At 38.1% G+C, this 27,952-nt stretch overlaps 2 protein-coding genes across 4 annotated transcripts; one reads left to right on the top strand and one right to left on the bottom strand.

The window, feature by feature from the left end:
* Positions 1-3,306: 3,306 nt before the first annotated feature.
* Positions 3,307-4,785, top strand: LOC105266012 (uncharacterized). Its single transcript, XM_011303889.1, has one exon. It carries the CDS (start codon positions 3,307-3,309, stop codon positions 4,783-4,785), a length of 1,479 nt encoding a protein of 492 aa, XP_011302191.1.
* A 21,191-nt stretch (positions 4,786-25,976) lies between these two features.
* Positions 25,977-27,227, bottom strand: LOC105265998 (uncharacterized). 3 transcript variants are annotated; one of them, XM_011303861.1, is made up of 4 exons: positions 27,158-27,227; positions 26,827-26,970; positions 26,385-26,589; positions 25,977-26,030 (listed from the first exon to the last, which is right to left on the bottom strand). In XM_011303861.1, exons 2-4 carry the CDS (start codon positions 26,912-26,914, stop codon positions 26,006-26,008), a joined length of 318 nt encoding a protein of 105 aa, XP_011302163.1. In that variant the 5' UTR covers positions 26,915-26,970; positions 27,158-27,227; the 3' UTR covers positions 25,977-26,005. The 3 variants fall into 3 exon arrangements, 2 of the variants coding, with proteins under 2 accessions (XP_011302163.1, XP_011302164.1); XR_892119.1 differs by lacking the exon at positions 25,977-26,030 and having other exon boundaries at positions 26,352-26,481; positions 27,162-27,227; XM_011303862.1 differs by lacking the exons at positions 25,977-26,030; positions 27,158-27,227 and adding an exon at positions 27,043-27,112 and having other exon boundaries at positions 26,352-26,481.
* Positions 27,228-27,952: the final 725 nt, after the last annotated feature.

Raw genomic sequence — 27,952 nt, 5'->3', positions numbered from 1 at the left:
TGAAGAAGGATCAGAATCAGAATCAAGCAAGTTCTGGATGGTTATTACGTGATACAAAAGAAATTATGGGAGTAATGGAAACTGCAAAGAGAGATGCGTTTTCGAAAATAAAATACGTGGGAATTAATGTCGATGTGAGTGAGTGTGATAAAAGATTTTGTAAACTGGCAGGGACTCAGAGTAATGATAATAACGATAATGATGAAATATATATAGACAAAGGTAACGTAGAAGAAAATACAGAGAATGGAATCACAGAAAACCCAGAAACAAATGTGATTGACAGTCCAGAAGGAAATAATGAAAATTTGTTACAGGACTTGACAACTCTCTCTGCAGTTCAAGGTGAAATACAATTGAAAGTTTTTGATGCATTAACCATTAAGCTCCATCCACGAAGTGCTTTTGTGGTCGTAAAAGATCGCGCGAATAATGAATTAATTGTAAGAAAGTCGTCAATTTGTAGGCTCTTAAGCAATAACCCATTTAGTTTGAGTACTGATAGGTTACAGAGAGTTAAAGATTCTAAGGTAATGAAAAAGAAGGAGTATTAGCAAAGCAATAAATCGAAGTTCAATGAAGAGAAAAATTTTATTAAGAAATGTGATGAAATTCACATTGGTGATTACTGTATGTTCAAGAAGATTGATAATGCTAATAAGTATTTCATTGGACTTGTATTATGTTTTGTCTATTTAGAGGGAAAGACTTTAAGGAACCAAGAATATTCTAGTTCGTTTGCCTATGTCAAAAACAACCCCAAAGAAATTGGAGTCTTATGTCAATGGTATGATCTAATGACCATGAGAGAACTTGTTCGTGTGCCCATGGACATACATGGTTACATAAATATTGAACAATATCATATGACACTCTCGGGTCCCATTGTCAATGAAAATGGTCTTTAAGTTGAGGAGAATATTCATAAGAAAATTAAAAAACTGTTCTAAATACCTTAAGGATTGATAATGTATTTGTAAATTGTTCCGACGCGGAATGTGTGGAGCGTGCAAACAGGCAAATCTTAGAGCCTTCGGGAATTCCCCTTTGGGTCGTTCCCCCATTAAAAATTCTCTGTCTTCTTGTTTTCCAAAATTCTTACATTTTCCCCAACACCTCCATCAGTCCAACCATAAAGGTGAAGACAGGGTAAATTAAAGTTTTGCGTTTATGGTTCACATTTGGTGATCAAATGTATAGATTTTACCATTTTACCACTTTTCATTTTCATGTTCTTTATGCCTTTATGGCTGGGCCAATCCTCACACCAACTTTCCTCAGTCTGCCATTTATGATCCCTCACAAAAACTGAGTAATTCCCCTCACCTAGCATCGCCTTTCCTGACCCTCGGGCCCTTTGGGCCTCATCCTCCATATTCTAAGTTCCTCCTATTTTTATTTTCCTCCGTGAAAATTCCTCCAATCAAATTGCCTTCCCAGTTCGTAAGTAACCAATCACGTCTCTTTTCATTCATCCCCCGCCCTTGCAGAATTTCCATTTCACATTTCCTTACTTTCCAAACAGACAGTTGCGAAAACGAGTTCATTGTGAACACATCAACCTTTTCCTACTTGCGAGTTCTCATCCATCAATTTTGTACATCTCTGTGTTGAGAATAATATAGTTTCATTTTCATATCAGTGTTTGTGTTAATCAATTATTTGCATAGACAATTCGCCTTCCTACTGTTCGTGTAAAAAATAGCTCTCTACCCGAACATTTTATGGTCCTTCGAGCCGGATACTGAATCAGCAAGTGGAAACTTACAAGTGCCTTTCGCTAAATCGACATATTGTTGTTGAAATACAGACACAGTGACGGATCATTGCAATTCATGCAATAAAGACATCTCTTATTCACATATCATTGGATATGACAGTCAGCATATAGTGCTAATTGTGAACCATACTGAATGAGTGTCGCACATTCGCCTCCAAGAAAAACTTCGGCTATTCCTAATATTGAGGTAACAATGGCCGATTCAATCAGTACCCTTAGAAGGGAACGTGGAAACATCCAGGGGGCAATTAGAAATTTCCAAGCTCTTGTGGATACATACAATGCCGAGAGAGTGGAAGAACGCATACCAGAGAAAATCCAAGCTGCTTGGGAAGGACTCAAGAAAAGGTATGAACCATTTGAGGCCATACAAAACAAAATTGAAGAATTGGATGAATTAGAATCACCAAGGCGCTTCGAAGTTCAAGCAATGTACGATGAGGCTCATGGAGAGGCATTGAGAATTCTGACACCTGCAAACCCACCGTCAGCAAACAACTTGAACCAATCACTCGGATCGGAAACATCGAATCAAGTGTCAGGATTATGGTCACGATTACCAGTAGTTGATTTTGGTAAATTCAACGGAAACGTTGAGAAATGGCCTATGTTTTATGACGCCTTCATGGCAACCATCGATAAACACGCATTATCGCCAGTGGAAAAGCTACAGCATTTAAGAACTCATCTGGAAGGGCCAGCTGCAGAGGCGATTTCTTCACTGAGGACCACGGATGCCAATTACTTTACAGCACTAGACATATTAAAGGAAAAATTCGAAGATAAAGAGAAAATAATTTTTAGCCACTGGCAACGGCTTGTTGCACATCCACGTCCACAAAGAGACACGCCTCAATCACTGAGTAAGCTGATCGATACATTTAACCAACATTTAATGCAATTGAAGAATCTGGGCGAAAACGTTGAAGGTTGGGACATTCCTCTGGTGCACTTACTCTTGTCAAAAATCAGTTCTTACACAGCAAGTCATTGGGACTTGCACCGAGCTGCCCAAAAGAATTGCCCAAATACACTGAGCTATTGGCCTTCTTGAAGAAACGATCCAAGTGTTCAAGGCCAACTAACGATCAAGAGAGTAGCTTCATACGCCCTCGACGAGATAAACAAACGTTCATAACCACTGCAGTGACAAACGAAGTGAAGTGCAGGATGTGTATGGAAAATCAGGATGTGTATGGGGCATTATGAGGTGCCCCAAATTTAAGCAACTCACGCCTAAGCTTAGATACAAGGAGGCAAAGAGAATCAACCTGTGCATTAACTGCCTGTCACCAGGACACACAGTCACCAGATGCAATTCGCGTGGTTGCTCAATATGTCAAGAAAGACATAATACACTCCTGCATAGAACAGAAGACAACGCGGAGGACATCCAGAAGGAAGCTCTGACCCCAACGAGCTCTACAAATCGTTCAAATAGTTCAGCATGACTAGAAGGCCATCAATCGTCAGGATGTTCTCCAAATCACACATCTCTCATTGTTAATGCGTCAACTTGCGAGCTCATGGTCACTGCCAAGATAAAGGTAATGAAGAATGATAATGAATTCATAAATTGTCGCACACTACTCGACAGCTGCTCCACTACAAATCTGATCACAGAAAGGCTAGCCACAGTACTAGGTCTCCATCGGAAAAAATTTTTGGCATCCATTGGAGGATTGCATAATCTCCTAACAAAAACTCAGCAAATAGTAACTACCACTATAAAATCGCGAATCAATGATGAGAAAAGAAAATTGACATTTTTGATCATTCCCAGCATCTCAGAGACTGTACCTGGTCAACCACTCGACAGAGATAAAATAAGAAAACCAAATCATCTGAAACTTGCTGATCCAGATTTCTTCTGTCCAGCACCTATTGACATGTTAATCGGAACAGGGACCACTATTGGACTTTTAGGAACTGATAAGATGCGATTATCTCCCAAAGATCAACCAGAGCTCTATTTATTAAGAACTTCTCTGGGATGGGTGATCGGAGGGGGAGCACCCACTTCTAATCCCAAACAAAACCATTCATGCCATGTCACGACCACCAAGGCTTCAGAGTTCGAATTGGCTAGATTCTGGGAGATTGAAGAACCAGTATCCACTACTGTGCCCACAGATACAGAAACTATTGCCGAACAACATTACAAAAATCACGTCACTCGCAATTCCACAGGAAGATACATTGTCACGCTACCATTCAACAATAACATTGGTAGACTCGGAGAATCGCGATCACGCGCATACAATCGCTGGAAATCATGTGAAAGAAACTTGAAATTAAATCCAGAACTTGCTCAGCAGTACAATGGAGTTCTCCAGGAATACATTGACCTAGGACACATGGAGGAAGTAAGTCCCTCTTCACTAGTCGATTACGGATATTACTTGCCACATCATGCAGTGTTCAAAGAAGGCAGCCTCACGACAAAAGTTAGAGTAGTCTTTGATGGGTCAGCCAAAACACATACTGGAATCTCGTTGAATGAGACGCTGTATGTTGGACCAACTATTCAGGATGACATTTTTGCATTACTCATACGATTCCGCATCCATTATTTTGTCGTGACCGCTGACATTGAAAAAATGTACAGGCAAGTTCTCGTGAGGCCAGAAGATCGGAAGTATCAACGGATTTTGTGGCGTAATGATGACGGACCTGTACGAACCTTTCGACTCAATACTGTGACTTTCGGCCTCTCAGCAGCACCATATCTAGCAATTAGGTCAATTCACCAGCTGGTTGAAGATGACGGCCATTTATACCCGATTGGCGTTCAAGCCTTGAAGAACGATTGTTATGTAGACGATTTGATATCAGGAGCAGACACGAGGCAAGGAGCCATCGCTATCCAGCAAGAGGCTGAGCGTCTTGTCCAAGGGGAGGCTTCAAGTTTCGTCAATGGGCCTCCAATGATCCTTTACTGCTTCAAGAAGTTACACCCGATGATATCAATCGCCATTTACTACTGGGAGACTCCAAGACATTGAAAACCTTGGGGCTTGCTTGGAACTCTACGATGGACTCAATCCAATATTTCGTGAAATCCTCAACCGATGTGCCAATAACGAAAAGAGTTATCCTCTCCGAAACAGCAAAATTATTCGATCCACTAGGTCTACTATCACCTGTTGTCATTATAGCAAAAACATTCATCCAAAAACTCTGGGAGTTGAAGGTTCACTGGGACACACCACTGCCACCAGATATTCAGGAGGAATGGAGTAATTATTACAAAGAATTACCACTTGTTCAAACGATCAAGTTCCCACGCGGAGTGCGAATCAAAGAAGCTATTGAGCTACAGCTCCACGGATTTTGCGATGCTAGTCGAGCAGCGTATGGAGCCTGTGTCTATCTAAGATCAAAGGATAAAGATGGGAATATCAGTGTCAGCCTTTTGTGTGCTAAGTCCAGAGTTGCTCCACTCAAAAAGCAAACAATTCCACGGTTAGAATTGTGCGGTGCCTTACTCCTAACGACTCTAGTTGACAATTTGAAAAGATGCATTCACCACCGAATTGATCGAATATGTTATTGGACGGACTCCACTGTCGTTCTGCACTGGTTAAATACTTCTTCAAATACATTGCCTGTATTTCTAAGCAACAGAGTCATGAATATTCAGGAAAAAACCAACATCAGTAATTGGAAGCACGTGAGGACTCATGAGAATCCAGCAGATCTGGTGTCTCGAGGACAGGTTCCCTCAGAGTTCATAAAACCATCACTTTGGCTGATGGGAGCACCCTGGCTAGCATCTGAAGAAACCACCTGGCCTAATTTACAACTCGAATTCTCATTATCAGCGCCCGAAGAAAGGAAGCCGAAACTTAGACCAGCCAGGGTATGCCTCGCCATTTCTCATAGCACAAACGGGAAAATCTCACGACAAGGAAACGCTCTTACCTGGTATTCATCGATGAAAAAACTCCAACGAATAATCGCACATTGCCTCAGACTGAAAAATCGCAAAACTGGTCCAATGGCAGCTGAAGAATTGGAGGCTGCTCTTCAGGCAATCATTTATTGGGTACAAGAAGAAACTTTCGCCCCGGTGATCAGAGCATTACGTCAAGATGTTAAATCTCCAACTCAGCAATCAGAATTGGCAAAATTCAATAAGCTCAGTCCCTTTCTGGACAAACGGGGACTCTTACGAGTTGGTGGTCGATTAAGAAATGCTCAGTTTCCATTTTCCCAACGTCATCCTCTCATCTTGCCGAAACGTCACCATGTTACCAGACTCATCATCGAAAATGAGCACATCGAGCATCTACACGCTGGATCGCAGGCCACACTCTATGCTACTCGTCGTCGATTTTGGCCACTCAATGGAAGAAATGTAACTCGACAAATTGTCTGCAGTTGCGTTAAATGTATTCGTCACAAGCCCCCGTCAATTGATTATATCATGGGGAGCTTACCAACGGCTCGTGTAACAGAGTCTCGTCCCTTCTCTAACGTCGGAGTCGACTATTGCGGACCTTTTTTCATAAAGGAAAGGAAATTCCGTAACAAGGGCCGAGTGAAGATTTGGGTCGCAGTTTTTGTATGCCTCGCCGTGAAGGCCATATATTTGGAAGTCGTCAGCGATCTCTCCGCCGAAACATTTATTGCTGCCCTACGTCGATTCGTCGCACGGAGAGGTATGTGCATCAATCTATATTCTGATAATGGAACAAACTTCGTGGGAGCAAATAATGAACTTACAGAAATCTATGCATTTCTCAAGAATGAAGAAAATCGAGCCAAAATCGAAAATTACACTTCATCAAAATCGATCCAATGGCATTTCATACCACCTCAGTCACCTCACTTTGGAGGTCTGTGGGAGGCTGCAGTTAAATCATTCAAGCATCATTCGAAACGCATAGTGACAGATGAACTTTTGAGTTTCGAAGCCTTCAACACACTCGTCATCGAAATAGAAGGGGTTTTGAATTCACCGCCAATTACACCAATTTCATCAGATCCGAACGATGTTATTGCCCTCACGCCTGGACATTTTCTGATCGGAGACTCTGTAACGAATCTTCGCGGCCCCGATTTCTCACAAACTCCAACCAATCGATTATCATCCTGGCAGCATATTCAGAAACTTAAGCAAGACTTTTGGAGTCGGTGGCACCGAGAATACATAAGCGAACTAAGTCTGCGATCAAAATGGGTTAAGGGAGAACACTTCATCAAAGAAGGCACCATAGTTCTGATAAAAGAAGACAATCTACCAGCACAACAATGGGCCCTAGGCAGAGTCATCCACACTCATCCAGGCAATGACAACATCATTCGAACTGTGACATTGAAAACAGCCAAGGGGATATTTGATCGCAACGTCAAGAAGCTCGCGCCCTTACTGTATAACGACGAACGAGATGAAAAACGTGTCAATTAATATAGTTCTAGATTACCGACTATAAGATTTTCAATTGCTCCTCAATATTTTGTAGCAGGGGAGTATGTTCCGACGCGGAATGTGTGGATCGTACAAACAGGCGAATCTTAGAGCCTTCGGGAATTCCCCTTTGGGTCGTTCCCCCATTAAAAATTCTCTGTCTTCTTGTTTTCCAAAATTCTTACATTTTCCCCAACACCTCCATCAGTCCAACCATAAAGGTGAAGACAGGGTAAATTAAAGTTTTGCGTTTATGGTTCACATTTGGTGATCAAATGTATAGATTTTACCATTTTACCACTTTTCATTTTCATGTTCTTTATGCCTTTATGGCTGGGCCAATCCTCACACCAACTTTCCTCAGTCTGCCATTTATGATCCCTCACAAAAACTGAGTAATTCCCCTCACCTAGCATCGCCTTTCCTGACCCTCGGGCCCTTTGGGCCTCATCCTCCATATTCTAAGTTCCTCCTATTTTTATCTTCCTCCGTGAAAATTCGTAAATATTCGTTTGATCAAATAAAAGAAAATGTTCTCATTCAATTACAATTCTCTATACCGTCACTGTCCCAATTCATGCACGAGTCCCGATTCGTAGACGCAGTGCGCTCTCGCGAGACAATTTGTAATAAATTAAACTCGCGGCATCATAAACGTGCAATATTTTCTGCGAATCAACAAGCGGGATTATTTTGTTATCAGTTGCAAGCTTCCTCCAAATCAAACGACCCGCTGAAAAGTTGGAAAAATCATTTTTCTTGAGAGCTGTCTCAGATTTCCTGTCTAATCGATGTTGTGGAACGTGTAGTGGTTAAAATCGCCTCAGGTTGCATAAGGGTGAAACAATAAAATGTAAGTATAAAATTGATATTTATCGGTTCGTAATAATTAAGGGGACATTTCAGAACGAAAGCAGAAACAAAAGAATGAAAAAGCATGATTTTGTGTAAAAGAAAACATAAAATTTAGCAACTGGGTCATTGAAATTTGACGTTGTACCAGTTGATAGACGATTATATTCTGAACTTCTAACCTCAATTTTTGTTTTCTTTTATTCTCATTGCTATTGCAATTTTTTCTCCCTCTTCGTTTAAAAATGAAAATGGTGAGAAGAGAACAAACAGTGGAATTAAATTTTTAAAAAGGCATGTAAGAAGAAATGATAAATTTTAAAAACTTTCAGGACTAAGACTAGAAAGGACAAATTACGTGCTCCAAGTTACACAAATGAGGCATTACAACAAGCTCTCAAGGCTGTACGGGCCGGAATGGCCCTTGGATCGGCAAGCAAACAGTTTAACATTCCCAAATCAACATTATTTTTGAAGAACAAGGGCATTTCCAAGCCTGTATTAAAAAGACCAGGTCCTGCGAGTATATTAGGGGAAGTTACTGAGAAGAAACTCGTCGAGTGGGCTCTATACATGAGTGAACAGGGACACCCTATTATCAAGGATCAACTGTTGAATTCTGTCCAACGACTTATGAAATCGACAAAAATGAACAACATTTTCACTAATGATTGTCCTGGAAGGCATTGGTATGAGGGTTTTATGAAACGCCATCCAGAAATCAGTGAAAGAATGTCGCAGAATATGATGTATCGTCGAGCTGAAGTCACTGAGGAGAGAATTCGCCAGTGGTTTCAAAAGCAAAAAAATTATTTGCTTGAGAAAGATTTATTGGATATCCATGGATCACGGATCTTCAATTGCGATGAATCGTCGTTCGCTCTCTGTCCACCCGGGCAAAAAGTTCTGACAAAAACAGGTGATCGATCTACATATAACATCGTAAAGAATGACGATAAGGAATGTCGCACTGTACTGTTTTGTGGAAACGCCGATGGCCAACTCTTGCCACCCATGATAATGTTCAAGTACGTTCGCATACCCTCCACTGTTGCATCTCTTATGCCTAAAAACTACACGATTGGTCGCTCAGACACTGGGTGGATGACGGCAACTTCTTTTTTGGACTGGATACGTAATTCTTTTCATCCTTGGCTCATCGAAAATAAAATTCAACTTCCAGTTGTCTTGTTTGTGGATGGACACTCATCTCACCTGACTCTTGAGCTGAGTGATTGGTGTCGGGAGAATAGCATAGAAGTTATCGCACTTTACCCCAATTCTACTCATATTCTTCAGCCTCTAGACGTCGCAGTTTTTCATCCATTGAAGGCGGCCTGGAAAAAAGTAGTTCCAGAATGGAGGCTCGCCAATGGCGGTGATAAATTGAAAAATGAGCATTTTGGAGGTGTTCTGAAGCAAGCTATTGAGAAATTGAACTGGGAAGAACTTCTCAGCAGTGGATTCCGTGCCACAGGTCTGCATCCATTCAACCCCGAGGCAATCAACTACGCAAAACAACTGAATCAAACACAACGGCAACTATTGGAGGAATCCGCTGTTCCAACACAGCAGACACAGACGAATCCTATTCAACTCTGGGAAGAAAACATTCCCAGCTCACTTCTTGAGAGTTTCAAACTCGTAGCTGACGACGAGGAATGGTCAGGAGATATCTCTCAGAAGGGCCTTTTCCAGATCTGGAGAAAAATCCGCAATATTCACAGACGCAATGACTTTAAAAGCCCGTCTACACCTTCAGCACGAGAGGACAGTGAGGAAAACTTCAATTCACAGAAGGTATTTACTTGCTCATAGTCAGGTAATTAATTATAATTATTTGATTAATTTTTCCAACTATCATGATGAATTTCGTATACAATTAATTTTCGTCCACGTTCAATATGTGCCACTTCAAATTTAGAAAAATCATATTGGAATTAATAATTACTTGTTAACTATTTAGAATTTTATTTCTACAATTTTGATAAGAAATTTTTCAATCTATTGATAATCATGTATTTGTTTAATAAATCATAAACGTTTTTAATAAATCAAACCAATTCAGACTTGGAGTTATTATGAAATTTATTTTCTACTCGACTGTCTCCTATTATTTCTTTACAGATTAATGATGATGCAAATTGTAGTTCGTTCTCTGCCGAAGCTTCTCAACCTCCAGACATCGACGATACACAAATCTCTTTCCAGGGCATTTTTGACGATTTCGAAAATGTCCCCGAAGGCCTGATCTTTCGTTTTTCTGAGGAAGGGATTCTATTACCTGATAATGATTTCCCAAATTCAAAACGTGCAATTGAAGATCTCAATTGCTGCTTTGGAGATGAACTCAACAATAATTGTCTCTCAGAGGACAATCACAATGGCCACCCACTGGCTCAAACGGTTACTTTCGAAAATTTTAATTGTGGCGATGAAGTATCTCACACTGAGCACAAAAAAAATAAAAATTGTGAAAATGCCACAGAATCTGTGTCTACGTCAGACGCAGCTCGTGAAGAGGGGCAAAATCAATCAACTCAATTAATAGAAAAATCAAAAGATAAACCTACCGAGAATTCTACATCTTCAGATAGTGCTGACATTAATCACTTGGAGGATAATGTGGATAATCGCCTATCGCCAAAGCAATTAGTTGAGATCAAATGCTCAATTTTAAATTTCCCATCTCCACTCAAAAAAGCTGTTCATTGGCCCACTGTTACCAAAAAACCGGCTCCTCCAGCCCTGCCGAAGGAGACACCACCATCAGCAGTAACGGGCGACGCTTGGAATAATTTCTACAGAGTGAAACTTAATAAGAAGAAAGAAGAAAGGGAAATTATTGAGAAGAAAAAAGCAGAACGACTGGCGAGACGTGAATTAAAGGCTCAGGAGATGGAAATTAGAAACAAAGCTCGTGCCTTAAAGAAAGAAAAGAATTTGGACTTGAAGAAAAAGAGGGAAACTGTTAAGGCTGCTAAACCTAAGATAGAGTCCTAATGTTTCTGTTACTAAAAATATTATAATAGATACTGGCATAATAAAACCAATTTTTCATATTGTAATTAGCTTAGGTTTCATGTTTATCTAAATTAGTTGCCTTCAATTCACTTCGTCTAGGAACTGGGACCGAAGCGTGCAAAAACACCGTCATGTTGTTTTTGGCCGTGCAAGAACTGGGACATAGAGGCTCTCATTTAGTTTTCCATTAATTCAATAAACTTCTACGTTTTCTTTGTTTTTTTGTGTGCTTCTCTATTCCGAAGATACTGGGAATGATTTTCAAAATTTGCAGTTACATTTTCGCCCAAAAAAAATGAAATGATAAGGAATTTTTCAACGAGTTGTCCTTCGGCGTGCATCAACTGGGACAGTGACGGTATTTGGGAGTAGTAAATATGAATTATTAGAATCGATGATTTCTAAAGTGACTTCTCGAAATCAAGAAATCATTGAAAAACAACAGAAATCATGATTTCCAATTCTGATCGAGAAATCGCAGAAATCATTGGAGAAATCACAGGAAATCAGTGAATGCCAGAAATCACTGAGCCACCAAAATGAGAAGTGACCAGCCCCTCGGTTGTTGCCTGTCTCCAGGCCTCCTAACACCCTAAGCACTCGGGCCCCAGTCCTCACACCCTTCGACGATTCGAAAGATTTCCGGAAAGGGTCGAGATAGGAGATAAGAGAACCGAAGTATCCAAAATTTAGTTTAATGTGCGAGATTCGCAAAAATCCCGTTGCAGATCTTACCCGAACTATACACCACAAGGCGGGCAGAGAGAGCATGCCGAGAGAGGAGCTAACCTCATCCCCGAGAGCGAAGGTGGCAATGCACGGATTTAGGAGCTTCCAAGAGGCTCTAGAGAGCTTGACCACACAGTGGTCCGCACTGGGAGTCAGCCGAAGCGGCTCTGTCGAGTGAGTGAGGCACACCGCGTCATATGCCCAGTATACCCACTCTCGGCAGACAGCGAGAGGAACTGTTGGGTGCCAGAACACTCTGCCCTTGCCAGTGGCGCGGATATCCCCGAGGGCCTAGTCACTTCTCATTTTAGTGGTTCAGTGATATCTGACATTCACTGATTTCCTGTGATTTCTCCAATGATTTCAGCGATTTCTCAATCAGAATTGGAAATCATGATTTCTGTTGATTTTCAATGATTTCCCTGATTTCTGGTATTTTTCAATGATTTCTTGTTTTCGAGAAGTCACTTTAGAAATCATCGTTTCTAATAATTCATATTTACTACTCCCAAATATGGAGAATTGTAATTGAATCAGAACATTTTCTTTTATTTGATCAAACGAATATTTAAAAATACAATTTCAATCCTTAAGGTATTTAGAACATTTTTTTAATTTTCTTATAAATATTCTCCTCAACTTGAAGACCATTTTCATTGACAATGGGACCCGAGAGTGTCATATGATATTGTTCAATATTTATGTAACCATGTACGTCCATGGGCACACGAACAAGTTCTCTCATGGTCATTAGATCATACCATTGACATAAGACTCCAATTTCTTTGGTGTTGTTTATGACATAGGCAAACGAACTAGAATATTCTTGGTTCCTTAAAGTCTTTCCCTCTAAATAGACAAAACATAATACAAGTCCAATGAAATACTTATTAGCATTATCAATCTTCTTGAACATACAGTAATCACCAATGTGAATTTCATCACATTTCTTAATAAAATTTTTCTCTCCATTAAATTTCGATTTATTGCTTTGCTAATACTCCTTCTTTTTCATTACCTCAAAATCTTTAACTCTCTGTAACCTATCACTACTCAAACTAGATGGGTTATTGCTTAAGAGCCAACAAATTGAGGACTTTCTTACAATTAATTCATTATTCGCGCGATCTTTTACGACCACAAAAGCACTTAGTGGATGGAGCTTAATGGTTAATGCATCAAAAACTTTCAATTGTATTTCACCTTGAACTGCAGAGAGAGTTGTCAAGTCCTGTAACAAATTTTCAGTATTTCCTTCTGGACTGTCAATCACATTTGTTTCTGGGTTCTCTGTGATTCCATTCTCTGTATTTTCTTCTGCGTCAACTTTGTCTATATATATTTCATCATTATCGTTATTATCATTACTCTGAGTCCCTGCCAGTTTACAAAATATTTTATCACACTCACTCACATCGACATTAATTCCGACGTATTTTATTTTCGAAAACGCATCTCTCTTTGCAGTTTCCATTACTCCCATAATTTCTTTTGTATCACGTAATAACCATCTAGATCTTGCTTGATTCTGATTCTGATTCTTCTTCACGCGCGGGAATTTAAATTGTTCTGTTTGTTCATGTAAATGACCATCAGAAATATCTTCTTGTAATTGAATCCGTTTGACTCTCTGGAGGGTTTCAAGAAGACTACAATGAACAATAGTACAGCACGTGCTGGTCATGGATCGCAGACGCTTGAAAAAACTCTCACATGGCTGACTACTGTTGAGCCACGGTAAAAACATATCTGTTTGGTTATTTACTGTTAATGGGTGTTTTCTTAAATTGAAAATTAAATTGAGCAATGAATAGGCATTGATCTCCTTGCATAAGTATGCATTCGGAGAGATGAAATTTTCGGAGATTTTATACTCAGCTTTATTACGCAGCCACGAGCTCCAACAACGCAAAATAAAGATACAGTACCAGCTGTTATACACGCGTTGAAGAGGTGGCATGTCTTCCTCTAAAAATGCAGTCAGGAACAGTCTTATCATTTCTAAATAGAGTATCGTTCCGTCGCTATTGGGAACATATTGTCGAAGTAAATCGGTGACTCTAACATGACTAATTTTTTCTACCGATGGATAATTCATTTTATCCTTTAAAGATGTCTTTTTCTGTCAAGCAGTGCTTATCCTTCGACACAGTTTCCATTAAAATCTGTAAGTCACCTCTGGATACTAAAAAATCGCCCATCGGTAGGAGTCCGGAATGTTTTAGTAAGCGTACTCGCCACTTGGCTCCGAGATGGATGGTATCTTGGATTGGAATTATCGCGGGCTCAACATTCGTGTGAAAAAACGGCATGGCCGATGTTTTTTTGTGAGAATCTGTATAGTAATTATCGTCCAATCCGAATTGGCTCACAATTCGCATTGCCTTCAGTAATCTTGGATCTCCATCCGAGGACACTCCCAGTACTGAGATATCCTGCTCCTTCAAACAGTCAATGATATAAGTCCAGCGAGCGATAACTTGGTCACTATTGAATTTATTATCAGTGCCCAATAAACAGAGACAGAATGTCGGGGCACCATACGCCATCGGTTTAGCAATTACTACATACGCTAAACTTGAAATAATACAATTTTGGAAACTTTCTTCAATTTTGGACGCAGATGTGGCTTCATAAACTCCTGAATGTGGTTCAGTCTATGATCATTCAACGGGAGTACAAAACCAACTAATTGGTTTAATTGACTATCGTATTGTACTCGTCCCGTTATCCGTGTAACGGCCTGACTTAACCACACTATTGATGGTAAATTTCTGGACGTCAGAAATGGTTTCAATTCTACAGCTCTAATAGCTCCCTCATTAATATCACACGTCGTTTCACAAATAAATCTACTTATTGTTTTCAGAGAAGGAATTGATAGATTAGCGTATAAAGTTTCGTAAAGCATTCTCCCTCCGATCATAAATAAGTACGTACAGAAAAGCTTCATCGCCTGATCGTATCGGTTACCCTGTTTTTTAACTTTAGATTGTTCTACAGAGTTTTGGAATAATTTTGTCGAAAATATTGAGTGTGATTGCTCAGCTGTCATAGCCTCAATATTGGTATTCTTTGAGCTCTGAGCTTCGATAAAATTCGTAAGAGTTTCACTTAATTTTCTCTTCTGTTGTATTAAAACTTGGATTGTATTTAGAACTGGAAAAAAAGAAGTGATCAAACTTTGACTTGCACCGATATATGAGAATAATTTTTTCTTATTACGTACAGCCCTCGAATGTGTTGAATGGCGAACTTTCCAAATTGCGTCTTTCTCGAGATAGCTCGTTCGACAACTATCTCGAATTACTGTTCCCCCGGTTATGCATAATCATTGAGCAAATCGAGAGATGCGCTGATCAGTCCTGGGGAACATGAGGTTTCTTTTGGCGTTAAGGGAGTAGAACTTTCTGTGAAGCTTTCGGAAGAACTCTGATGTGACTTTGGGGGCTTATGGAGTTCAACTCGAAATTATAAGAAATGAGGGAAAATTAGTCAACAAATCATAAAACTGTCCACAGAATTGAAAAATGGATAAGTTCATGCATAGCTCACCCTCGTGTATTGGGTTGATTTCACTGGAGTTCTCACCAGAGATTTTCCGAATGCTCTCAAGTAAATTGCCATCTCTGCCATATAATGAATGATGAATTGGCGTCAAGCCAGAACTCATAAGGCCCTCTGAAGTCGGTCTCCAACACGAAAATTCTCATCGATTTAGTATTCTGGAAGGCTTGGATGATAGAACTGTTTTTGCGTTTACTTTTTTTCTAATCCTTTCCAAGGATTGACTCTTATGAGAATTATTCACATGCCTCCAATAATTCGACAAGATCCCCTTCGAACCTTTCCCACCAATCACCCCAACTTTTTTCATTGAAGTAGTGTTATTACAAAAAAAGCATTGAACAGTTGCTTGATAACCATATGACTCTAGTTTACCATCTGGCCCATAATTTCTCGATATAGACATCTGAATATCGACATTGTCTACTGAAATTTTATGTGATTTTGTCATTTCTTGTTCCAATCCATCTGATTTAAATGTCTTCACTATCAACTTTGCCAATAATTTTCTCTCTCCCCCGAGATCGATTCTTTCCTTGGGCAGTATAATCGGTGAATCTCCTTGTAATTTCCCCTCGATGGTTTCGTGAGTACTGATTTACCACTGCTTTTCAGTCCTGATCTCTTGATGTCAATATTTTGCCGTACAGGTGATGACATAGACGACTTCCAAAACTCTAAGGGTTTGATCTAACGAATTCAGCAAGTCCTATCAATATGTGTTTATCACCAATCATGAATCTGAATTTATCAGGGCACATGTGGTAGTGGCCGTAAAAGCAGGCTCCATCATCATCTGGCTTTAACAGAGCGTCCATTGCTTCCCTGGTGAACGATTCCATTCCAGCTATTGTATCAGTAGTTATATGCTGGAAAGCCATTGGATTCAATGAATTGTTGAATTGCAAAATATTTTTACGATGGACAGGTATGGTAGTAGATGTCTCAGACTCTAATTTCTTCAGGAAATTTTCAGACGAGCCATTGCTCTGCAGAGATGGCTTCGTTTGATCCATATCGATTTCTGTCCTGTATTAAGGCACCGGATAATGTTGAAATATCTACAAGAAGATGAAGCAATTTGAATTAATTGAATCCAGTAATTTCAATTAAAAATTATTTCAGTACAATTAAATTAATATTCGATACATCACCCAGAGACTGGGAGACTTGGACTGTAAAATTCTCGAATGGTCCGCCAGGGAAAGTCTGAAATAATCTTCGTTGATTGTGAGCAATAATGAAAAATTTATCAGCGATAAGTGATGGGAAATAATGCAGAAGTTTGTTCAATTTATCCTTTATCATTTGCGAGGCTATACCAATTCAAATCAATATTTTCGATTAATTTTACGATATTTTAATACTTATTAGTTATGAATTATGAATTGATCACATCATGCACACCTACACTTTGACCAAGAAATGATAAATTGTGAAAATTATGGGAATAAACTGGGAAGATACGGGGAAATCGACCAGCTCTAACTCGTCTCAAAACGCACCACTATTAACCCACGTTGAAACACGAGGAAACGTGTTTATATTTTGAGTTTCAGCGACACTATTTTCACCGCACGTTTCCCTAACGACAATGGGATAGTTCTTATTATGATAAAGCTGAAACTGCGAAATAATTTTTGTGGTCCCTGACTTATCTATGACTTCTTTGACTTCCGAAATCACTTTTCGTTTCGTTGTGATTTCTCGCGATTTCCAAAGATTATTGGAAGTCATCACCAAAAATAGAAATCACTTGATTTCCAGTCATTTCTCTTGATTTCTGGTGATTTCTTCAATGATTTCCAACCGAGTGGTTCAATGATATCCGAAGTGACCAGCCCCTCGGTACAAGCTCAGTTAGAATTCGGAAATGTGTACTTTGCCCCCCCGGAGAGAAAAAAAAATATTTCCGATTGTTAAAAACATTTTAGCAATCGGAAATGCAGATCCTTCATTTAGATCATTCCAATTCAATATGGTCAAGAAGTGATAACTAGCTGTTGTACTAAGCGTATGGTAGTCTAGTCTGAAATATAAGATATTTGCACCTATCATACTTACTATTCCTCTAATACGTTCAAAGTGAGTAGAATAGACATAAGTATGTAGTCTATCAGTTGTCTAGTTTTTGAGGACCTTTACAAAAGTAAATGCACTTAGCCTCAAATGTGTAGACATCAGTGCACGCCGATATATACATCCATTCCACCATGAATGTTAATTTCCGTAAAGATGCGTCTCTTCACCAGATAACGTCATGGCAATTACCAAAAATCAGTCAGTCGGCAAATTGTAATGAAGTCGAGATAATCAGCAACTGTGAAAGTACTCGTGATGCTCATTTTGTGGAGACGGCTCAAATCGATGAACCTAGTCGAACACTATCCGAAAATAAAGTTCACCAAAGTCATTGTGGTAACGTTAGTAGAGGTGATTTTTCTGAAAATGCTGGCCGAAATACCATGAATAATGAATCTGTTGATGAAAATCAATTAAACTGTATTAATAGTTATTCCAATTTTTATAAAATTGTCTGCAGATATTGCACATACAAATGCATGTATTTATTGCGTCCTACGTGTCATCTCTACGAACGAAAATCACATGACGCGCTTTTCGTCAAGATAGCTGTTCTAGTTATACCTGTAGCATCTAAGTCTTCTCGATTACGTTTTCTATTGTTTAACTGAATAATTTAAAAGGCAACAATGTCTTCGATTATCAAATAGTTGTTTTAATTGATACGATTCGCATACAAAGAATTAAAATAATTGTCAATTTGTTGAATAAGAGGAGATTTATCTTACGTGCGAGCCCGTATTACTGGTTTTTCACATGCTTTATATATCGTCGACACGGTATCTGTTATGATACTACTAGGCAATCATGCACGCTGTCGCGCGCTCTGCCTCTAAGGGAGCGCTGCATCGCCCAATAATCTCATCGGAGTTATGGAAATGATCAATCGTTCCTTCGACGAATAGGAAAACGAATAAAAGTTTGACAATGAAAACAATCATTCATTGTCAATCTCTTTTATAATAAAAAATTATGATACAGGGATTTGACAAGTTAAAAAAAAATAGTAAAAAATACGCAATTTATAATTGCACTCTACTGGATCGACTGACAGCTAGACCCAATGGTGAGTTGTGAATTTTTCATGATTTTTCTGTATGCTTAGTGAATTCGTTTCAATCAATATCGCAATGTTGTGCCCTTCAACCATTTTTCCTCTTCTTTTTTCTTTCTCTCTTTATAACCATGCGAGTGATGCCTGCGACGCAAATTTCATGGCAAATTTTTACATATTTTAAGATAACAAGATAGAACTTCAACACAAAGTTGCTTTCGACAGATTGTCCACCCTGCGCTTAATGTGAAGGAACTTGAATCATTTAAATAGAGATTTTGCTTTGATACACCAGTTCGTTGTTTAGGTTCTATACTAATAGCGGGCTGGGTCTACACTAAATTGGACAATTTATGCAATCTTAGCAATGCCTCTAAGCTAATCTTGGATCAGCACCGGTTTACAGTATTGTGTGAGGGCTGGAAACGCCACATTGGTCCATACTTCAGTAATCTCGTTTTGGCCGAAACACGGTTACCAAGATTGGCCTGGTGTGACATTTCCAGGTTGTGCCTGGCCAGGGATAGTGGTAAAAACCAACCTTGCTAAAGACTGACCAGTTTTGGATTCAGCTTGGAGTCTATTGGCGTTAATTGTTCCTTTTTACACGGGTACCAGCTCTTGGGGGAAAAAACATGAGGCAGCGATGTTGTCACGTTTTTACTGCTTTTCACACTTTTAAACAGTTTAACTTTAATTTGTTTTCTAAAAAACATTTTTTAAAATCATTAATGGGAAATAATACAGAAAAATAATATTGATCAATTGAGGAAAAAAAGTTTTTTGTTAAGAAGTGCATGAATATGATTGGAATATGATGTTGAGAAGCTATTTTTTTTCGTTTGGGGATTGATTATCGCTAGGAATACTACCCCTTCCCGTCCGCCTCAACTCCTACACTTCCTCCTCACCCGAAATACCGTCAAAGATATAATAAACGTCCGTGTGTTATTCGGCATATTCATAATAGATATTAGATTCATGCAAAAATCAATTTTTCATCAATATTTCCAATGAAAACTATGATCAAGTGTGAAATGTCGAGCCCTTCAAACTTTGGCTCGGCCTGGAAAACTGAGAGCTCTTTTAGCATTCTAGGTGTACCTGCACTATCCTTTTGCGGGACATTGGGATAAAAAAATTGATCAAAATTCATGGGAAGAGTGTTGTTTGTCTCGTGAAAGATTTCCAGTATGTCTCGAACATGAGTAATACAGTCTTATCGAGCCAAATAAATCCACCCGTGCTTGTATGAAAACATACGATTACTTTATATCCCTCATAAATAAATAAACAGATCTACTTAAACATTTATAATGCACTGCATATTTGTTTGAAAATACCTTTCGCCGCTTGGATGACAAGGGCTCACTGTGTCATTTGTAGTCCGTAACATATTCATGAGTTGCTCTTTCTAAATCGTATTTGAACCAATGTTAATTTTTCTGTTCACTCTTTTAGCATGATTTCATCGTTTAAAGTTGTCAAAGTCATTTCACATTCAATACATGTTTTCTGACATTAATATTATCAAATTTCTTAAAAAATTAAAAATTAAATTAAAAATGCACTTGTTTTATAAGACTGCCTATAAATGTTCCATAATCAAAGCTCTTCCATGAAAATACTACTGAATAAATAAATTATAAATCAAAGTAGATTCCATCCTATTTTATGGGATCCATGTAGTTCTAGATACAAGGGATCCTCCAGCCCCTCTAACCATTTATGCATCCTACTTAGATCAACTCAGCATCAAAATCCTTTTCACTGTGACTGAAATAAATAGTACTCATTTCCTATGGAAACGAGCATGGCACCAGCCTCCAGATAACGTATGAAAAGGCAATTTTTAGTTAATATAATCTCCCCGAAAATATAGAGCTCATCCAGTCGCACGATGTCGGATTCAATTTCCGTGATTTAAAGTGCTGGGGTGTCGACGAGAAAAAAAAAAGAAAATTTAACCTCATACTTCTCATCCCTTGGTCTCAGTAATCGAGGGGTAAGGAAGTATGCAAGAGAAAAAATACGGATTTGTCTTGTGCTGAAAGGAGTAAGTGAGCGCGAAAACGTGGGCGATTAGACAATGGAAACGGAACCGTCAGATAGACAGGCGGCGGATAGATAGTGACAGTGGTGGGAAGTCGGCGGCGAGAGGGATTGGCGGGGTAGGGAATGATATACGAAGTCGGGTGATGATGGGTTTAAGGTTGGGAGCGAGGACAGATGTGCACCTCTCTACCCATCCACCTATAAACAACACCTCTTGATGCTATACGTATAAGGCATGATCTCGTTAGAGACGCACTGAACTGTGAATAACCCATGGAATCCATTCAAATTTCAGATATCATTTGTGTTTCGACAGAATCTGACGAAATAAAATGTATAAATTGGAGAAAAAAAAATTTATTTCGCTAATAGCAGATTGAAGAAATTTATGAAAAGCTGAATTATTCACTGCAATCTTTGAGTAATCCCGTAGGATCTAAGGAGTAATAGGTTGATTTCAGTGAAGCCTATAATTTGAATTATAAGCGCCAATAGTGATACTCTGAAACTTGCAAAATTATCCAATCTTCATTGATTATTTTTGTGTGTATCAATGAAATAGATAACTTTTCAAATGAAAGTTATATTAATAAGCTATATCTGGACTGGTATCTTTGTCATATTTGCTGATTTATGTTAACAAAAAAGTTATGATATATATTAAATGTATCTCAGATATATTTTCACCCTGAAATGGAGTGTGTTAAGTGGATGCCAACTATATGTGGTTGTAAAATTAATCACAACGCTAGAGCCCAGGTGAAGAAATCCAAGGTTGAACGGTGGGCTCAAGCTTGGATCAGGTTAGGATACCAAGCTTTGGAATTCCTAGCTTGAACCAACCTTGATTCTGTGGAATTACCATGATTCAGCCGACTATGGTGATATAATGCAGATATAAGCTTGTATATCAAGGTAGTTTCGATCATGGCCCAAGTTTTGCATTCCGAGATTGGACCGCGCGGCTTCAACCAAGATAGATCCAATATATGATATTTAGGTGATTCCAAGCCTTGGAATTGCTAACTTGGGTCAACCTTCATTTTAGAGAATTGCAGTAGTTCAACCAAACTGAGTGATATAATGCAACTACAAGCTTGTATACCAAGGTAGTTACAATCGTGGTCCAGATTTGGTATTCCGAGGTTAGATCCCGTAGCTTCAACCAAACTTGATTCAGTATATGGAATCTAGATAATTCCAAGCCTCGGAATTCCTAGCTTTGACCACGTTCAAACCCCTGGTAAATGCTAGGTAGGACCAAGTTGGTCATCTCCTGTGAATTAAAGCTTGGCGACCAAGGCAATTCCCATCTTGATCCAAGCGTGAGTGTCCGAGCTTGAATTGATAAGATTAAACCAAGATCGGGCCAATATGTTGTAGATAATAATTCCAAGGTTGTCGATTATAAAAAAATGAGTTTGACCCTATTGGCAACGTTGTATTAATCATGGATCAAGCTCTACATTGTAAAGAAATCAATAGATTTTTATGTTGCTCTAAAAGATTCCGAAAATACAATATCCTATTTTTTTGCGTATTGTCTTGAATTTAGTGCTCTAAAGTCCAAGAAAGAAAAGTTATAAAATTCATGCCCAATACCTTCCATAAAAAAAACTCAACAGCTCATATTTTTTACAGATATGAATATATCTTTTTTATTAAAAAATTTCATCAATTTATTGAGGAACAAAAATATTATTTATTTATGCCATCGGTGCCCGTAATCACGCGATTCTAACCTCGCTTCGCTCGGTTAAATCGCGGATTCCGGGCGCAATGACATAAAATTTTGTATGAAACGCGTGCGTAATATATTTTTCGACTCGTGGGATTGTAAAACTCGCCTTCGGCTCGTGTTACAAACCTCCCACGAGTCAAAAAATATATTACGCACATGTTGCATAATATACTATTATTTTCGTTTTTGCGAATTTTTTGCAAGTTCGAGAACTTATAACTAGCATTCGAGGGTTTTGAGCTAGAACTGCATAATTTTTAGCAAACTTCGTGGAAAAAAAAACAATCCAATGCTTCACTAAAATTATCATTCGACTTCAATGAAAGGTCTCAGGAAAAATCCTGATTGTTTAATTTCATTTCTTTGTACATTATGAGTCATAGTGACCTCTCATGTCAGTTAAACCTGCTCCATTTACTTACGACCATAACCTCACTGGTATATGATAATTTCGGTTTCAAACAGAAAATTCACACAGATAATATTTCGTGAACGAAAATGTCATCGGGAGGTCATAAATATTCTAAATATCGAAACAGAGTACAGAAATATCGTCCTTAAAAAAAAAATGAATTAGTTGGATTATGAAATTTTGATTGATAGTAATACTGATAATTATAATCAACAACTGAAAAGTAGGGAAATCAACAGTGGAGAAAATAGTGAATGGGTGGATTGCATGGAACACTGTCAACAGGAAGTGTCATGTATTGATGAAGTTGAAATAAATAAAATATGAAGTGATGAGGATTTGTTGAATGAGGAGTGTCGTCGGGTTCACATATCCGATGAATTCTTAAACAGTCCTGAATACGAGAATGATACTTCTGGTCCACATTCAGTTGTATCTGAGGTATTAGAAAAAAATTAACCATACCAGGATAAACGAGGGACATCATTAAGTGATATTTTGTCACTCAGGAACCAAAAAGTTTCAAAGAAAAAATTCGAAAATGAACTGTGGATAATTTGGGAGGGACAAAATTGAAAACTTCTAATGAACTTCTACAAATTTTGAAAAGTGAAGGGTACAGTAAAATGCTTCCCAAAGCTCCTGAGTTTTTAGGATTTAAACACAAGTTTAACAGAAAACAATTAGTTTCTTCTAATGGAACCATCCGCGATTACGTTTATCTTGGTATTAAAAATGGTTTGGAGAGCCTAATTGATCCTCGAGTTTATGAGGAGTAGGTAATTAAAGTGCTCGTATTCATCGATGGAATGAAAGTCTTCAACAATAGTAAAGGGCAATTATGGCCAGTTGCTATGATGACTTTTAATCCAAAGTACATAGTGACTCCATTTGTCGTGGGTGCATACTATGACACATCAAAACCTAAGCATGTTGCAGGATATCTCAAAGATTTTATTGAGGAAATAAAGACTCTAATTGAGAAAGGTGTAAGTATCTAGGGACGAGAATATAAGTACGAATTGGAGGCAATTATTGGTGACAGCCCAGCTTGTGTATTTTTAATGTGTACGAAAGGTCCAAAGGCGTTTTTTTGGATGCGAGAGATGTATCATCAAGGGAAACAGAGTCAATAGGAAGAGAGTTTATCCTAAACTGGATTGTCGGTTGAGAACTAGAAAATCTTTCTTGAGTCAAACTCAAAGCTAATACCATTTAAAAGATCCTGTCACCAAGGAATAAATTATTACTCTTTTGATAAATATCCCTGGATTTCATCTAATAAAAGATGTTCCTCTGGACGTTATGCATATCTTATCTTGAAATGTCATGAAGAATCTCGGTGAACAATGCATAAGTAAAGAGAAAAACGAATATAAGATGTTAAAAGAACAACTACAGATTTTAAAAACATCAATGGATGCTATTACTCCTTTCGTACTCACGGAATTCCAACGGAATAAATTCGACGTTGAGGATTTTTCACACTGAAAGGCAACACAATAATCATTTTTCCTTCTGTATGTTGGAAGTGTCATTCTCAAAAAGGTCCTGGATACAGATAAAAAAAAATTAAAAAAATATCAAGTATAAATTATAAAATATAAAATAAACATTTTCTTCTTTTACACGTCGCATCACGGATTATTTGCAATAACGAATGGGTTGTTGCCCATACAGAAATGGAGATTCAATTTTTAAAAACTTTCGCAAAACTTATGCCAACATAGTATGAAGCAGATTCGCAGACGATGGTCTTCCATCATCTTGGACACGTTGCAGATGATGTAAAATATCTTCAAAAAAGTTTAATTTATTATTCAGCTTTTTGGGGAGAGAACTACATTGTGAAATCGAAGAATCATATTAGTTCACTTGTCAGAGTTCTCCTTAGTTCAAGAAAAATTACTGTGCTGAGCACTAGAATCGCGGTGCCAAATGCTAGAATACCAGAATTTCTTTGACTCACAAATAAAAGTTGCTATTAATAAATCAAATTTCCTAATACATTTCGTAATTAATCATATATGCCTCCATAAATTTCACAAAACGGCACTATAAAATTTAAAGGTCTATGATTTTTTATATGGGTATAACGGAAAAATTCATAGAAGAAAAGTCCTATCTAGATCGGTAATTTTTATTGTGGTCTCTGTTATTTTTTACTGTCCTACACAACATATTTTCGTTAAACCAATATGATTGGTTAACGATCAGTGTCGAACGTTTCTGAATTTTACCGAAGTTAAACTTAACGATGGCAACTGTTGCATCAGCCGCTTAAGCTATCGTCACCTCGTCATCCTTTTTGAAGAACAAATTTTTAAGTTGACTATGTGTGAATATTGCAGTGCTGCATTAAGTGTTAACTCAACTGTGTATTTCGAAAAGTCTGAATTGGCGTAAGTATTACATTTTTAGTATTTGCATTTAACAGAGGGTTTGGAATTCCGGTGTCAGATGCATGGATTTGCGGGTTGTGTCTTGAAATAATATTTTCATCTTTACAATGCTTCCTATCATATCCTACTTGTTTAATAACATTCATTTTTTTTTTATAATTAAGGATGGGGAAAACCTGCTTATTCTACTCACCGGCAAGAGAACCGACATTGAGGTTAAAGCCTACAAAATTGTGGGACTTATATATATATATATATATATATATATATATATATATATATTCATAAATATTTATGAATTTGCTGCACATGAATGGAAAAACCTGTATTTTTAGAAATGTCTACTTTATTCTTAGTGATCTTAGTACCGAATTTCTTGCCTCTGTAATTGTATTCTTTAATTACATTGTCCCGTTATTCCTAAAGTATTTTAATTAATTTCCCGATTTTTCTATTTTTCAGGAAAATGGTAATCCGTGTAACATGTGATCATCTTCATTTTCTTCATTTGTCTTGTTCTGCATGACTTAAATATTTATTAATCTTTTTTTATTAAAGAAAGCTAATGCGCATTTCATCACGTCTAATTCTTTTTTAAAAAAGTATTAAACAAGGATAAAAATTCTGGAATAACTTTCTAATACTTTGCTCCTTCAATCATTTTTTGAAACGTATTACTTAACTGCTAATGTCTCTTTCAGCGTGATAATGGATAATCGTTTATTTAATCTTATCCTTTTTTATGTGTATACAGGTCATGCATATTGATGTTGCAGTTGCTAAGCCGATGGTAAATGTAGAAGGAGAGAAAGAGGGTGTGTGCTCTGCCTTTTCAACTCCAGGCCCAATCCAATACAATCGTAAATTGTCTGGGGTCTCGAGACTTGATGTAGTTCAGGAATTTTTTCTTGTATAATATCTTCAACAAGTCCAGTTCCAAAAATTCGAATCATTAATAAATTTGATATGCGATTATCACTAGAATTATAAATCTATGGAATGAAAATATAAACGTTGTGTGCAAAGAGTTTGTGTCCTTTTTTGTTTTTTTTGCATTTTAGAGGTAAGATAGAGAGATAGCAAGCGATATAAATTTTGAACGTGATACGAAAATTTTCACTCAAACTCGGAGCACCCAAATTCGAGTCCAAATAATGGAAAAGTTTTGTATTGATGAATATTGCGTAAACAAATTATTTACAACATAATATTATGATTTTATTTATAATGATCCTTGTTGGCTGCGCTTCCATCTGCAACTTCGAGAGCATACCTTGGTGCCATTGGAGTTTCATCCCAGATTAAAATATCCACTTCTCTCAGTTTTACAGCCGCTTTGGATCCATGAAGAAATGATGATGTGCTATCTGCTGTTGAGAATATTAGCAAACAGAAAGTTCGATGAGAAGTTTTTTCTTCTGATAACAACGTTGCAGCAATACCTGTGTATGCATTTGTGCTCACAATTTTCGTCTGGCCTTTAAGGAGATAATAAATAGTTGTATAGATAGAGATTTTACCCGATTTCCCTATGCCATCGACGTATAACATTTATTTGGATGCTAAATCATCATTATCAACCGCATTTAAGACATCGTCAACAATCGTCCTCTGTGATGCATTTAGATTGCAATAATTTTGTTTCCCAATTTTCAAAAGTTCTTCTGATTCTACAGTAATTTCATCAGAATCAACGATCTCTACCTATTCCATACCTTCAAAATCAGAAATTTCCTGTCCTTCTTCTGACATAATTTTGGTAATAGCAATATATGCCTTTCTTTCAGTGACTGGACCATCCATTCGTTTTTATAATCTTGTGACACATCACCGTTGATGATCTCCAATGAGTCATCGTGCTAAACAAGATCCAACAAATGAATTATAAAGCATTGCATCAACGGTTTTGAGGTCATTGTCACTCATCGCACCTTGTACATGCACTAAAAGCAGTCGGGGTTTATATAATTCAACTTGACTGGGAGAGATAGTGTAACGAGAGTCACTTAAAGTTAGTAGTTGAGGAATATTGCTAAAAGAGCATACCTACACTACTCCTTTGCTTCAGGGTTATGGAAATGGTCCGGGACCCACTGCATTGACAGGTGGGGTTATGTTACCCGGAATAGATTAAGTTCATAGTTCGATCGATAAGGGAGTTATCGACCCCGCCATGGATTTTTAGTAAATTTCCACCTCGCCCGATAGAGCATGCAAGCTGACCATGACCCACTAACCCAGAGGAGAGAGGGATAAATTTCCTATTGGGGGAAAGAAAATTAAGAAGATTGCCCTAATTGGCTGGGAAATCCAGGAAGAAGGACACGAACCTGGACTGGGAGAAGAAGGGGAAGGAGCATCACTCGGACAACGGCTAGCGACGCTAAAACACCCCTAACGTAACAATTAAGATAGTAGATTAAGTAAATTAGTGTTAAGCATAAAATCAGTATCATTACGACGAAGCAGGCCTCAATCTGCGAGTTGAGAAGTGATTCCCGGCCGGAGGAAGTAAGGAGCCCAGAGAACTGTAAGCAAAGAGAGCGAAATTGAATTGTGAGAGAAGCTTCCGACTGTAAGTACATTATCAATTACACAGTGGCAGAAGCTCCCCATTTTTTCTTGAATGAATATTGTGGAAAAACCAGACCAATAATCGACGATCTCTCTAGGGAGAATTTAGGGCGACATTGTTAACTATTTTTCCCGGAATTTGATAGTAAATTGGACAAGTAGGCTTGGGGAACATCCTGGGAAAACCCAGAGCATTGTTGGCGTCCCCAACGTCGCCATTTTCGTCATTTTGAGCAAATTGAGGAAATCTAAAATCAATTAAAATTA

Source organism: Fopius arisanus, unplaced genomic scaffold, assembly GCF_000806365.1.
Source record: "Fopius arisanus strain USDA-PBARC FA_bdor unplaced genomic scaffold, ASM80636v1 scaffold00034, whole genome shotgun sequence".
Lineage (NCBI taxonomy): Eukaryota > Metazoa > Arthropoda > Insecta > Hymenoptera > Braconidae > Fopius > Fopius arisanus.
This window is presented reverse-complemented; position numbering and strand designations above follow the sequence as displayed.

Excerpts from the sequence above, each read along its gene's own strand:
- LOC105266012 (XM_011303889.1), top strand. The coding sequence starts at position 3,307 with ATGGTCACTGCCAAGATAAAGGTAATGAAGAATGATAATGAATTCATA.
- LOC105265998 (XM_011303861.1), bottom strand. The coding sequence starts at position 26,914 with ATGGATGGTCCAGTCACTGAAAGAAAGGCATATATTGCTATTACCAAA. Across the intron at positions 26,590-26,826 it reads GGAAATTTCTGATTTTGAAG|GCCAGACGAAAATTGTGAGC; the intron begins GTATGGAATAGG and ends ATCTCCTTAAAG. Across the intron at positions 26,031-26,384 it reads GAAACTCCAATGGCACCAAG|ATATTATACAAGAAAAAATT; the intron begins GTATGCTCTCGA and ends GACTTGTTGAAG.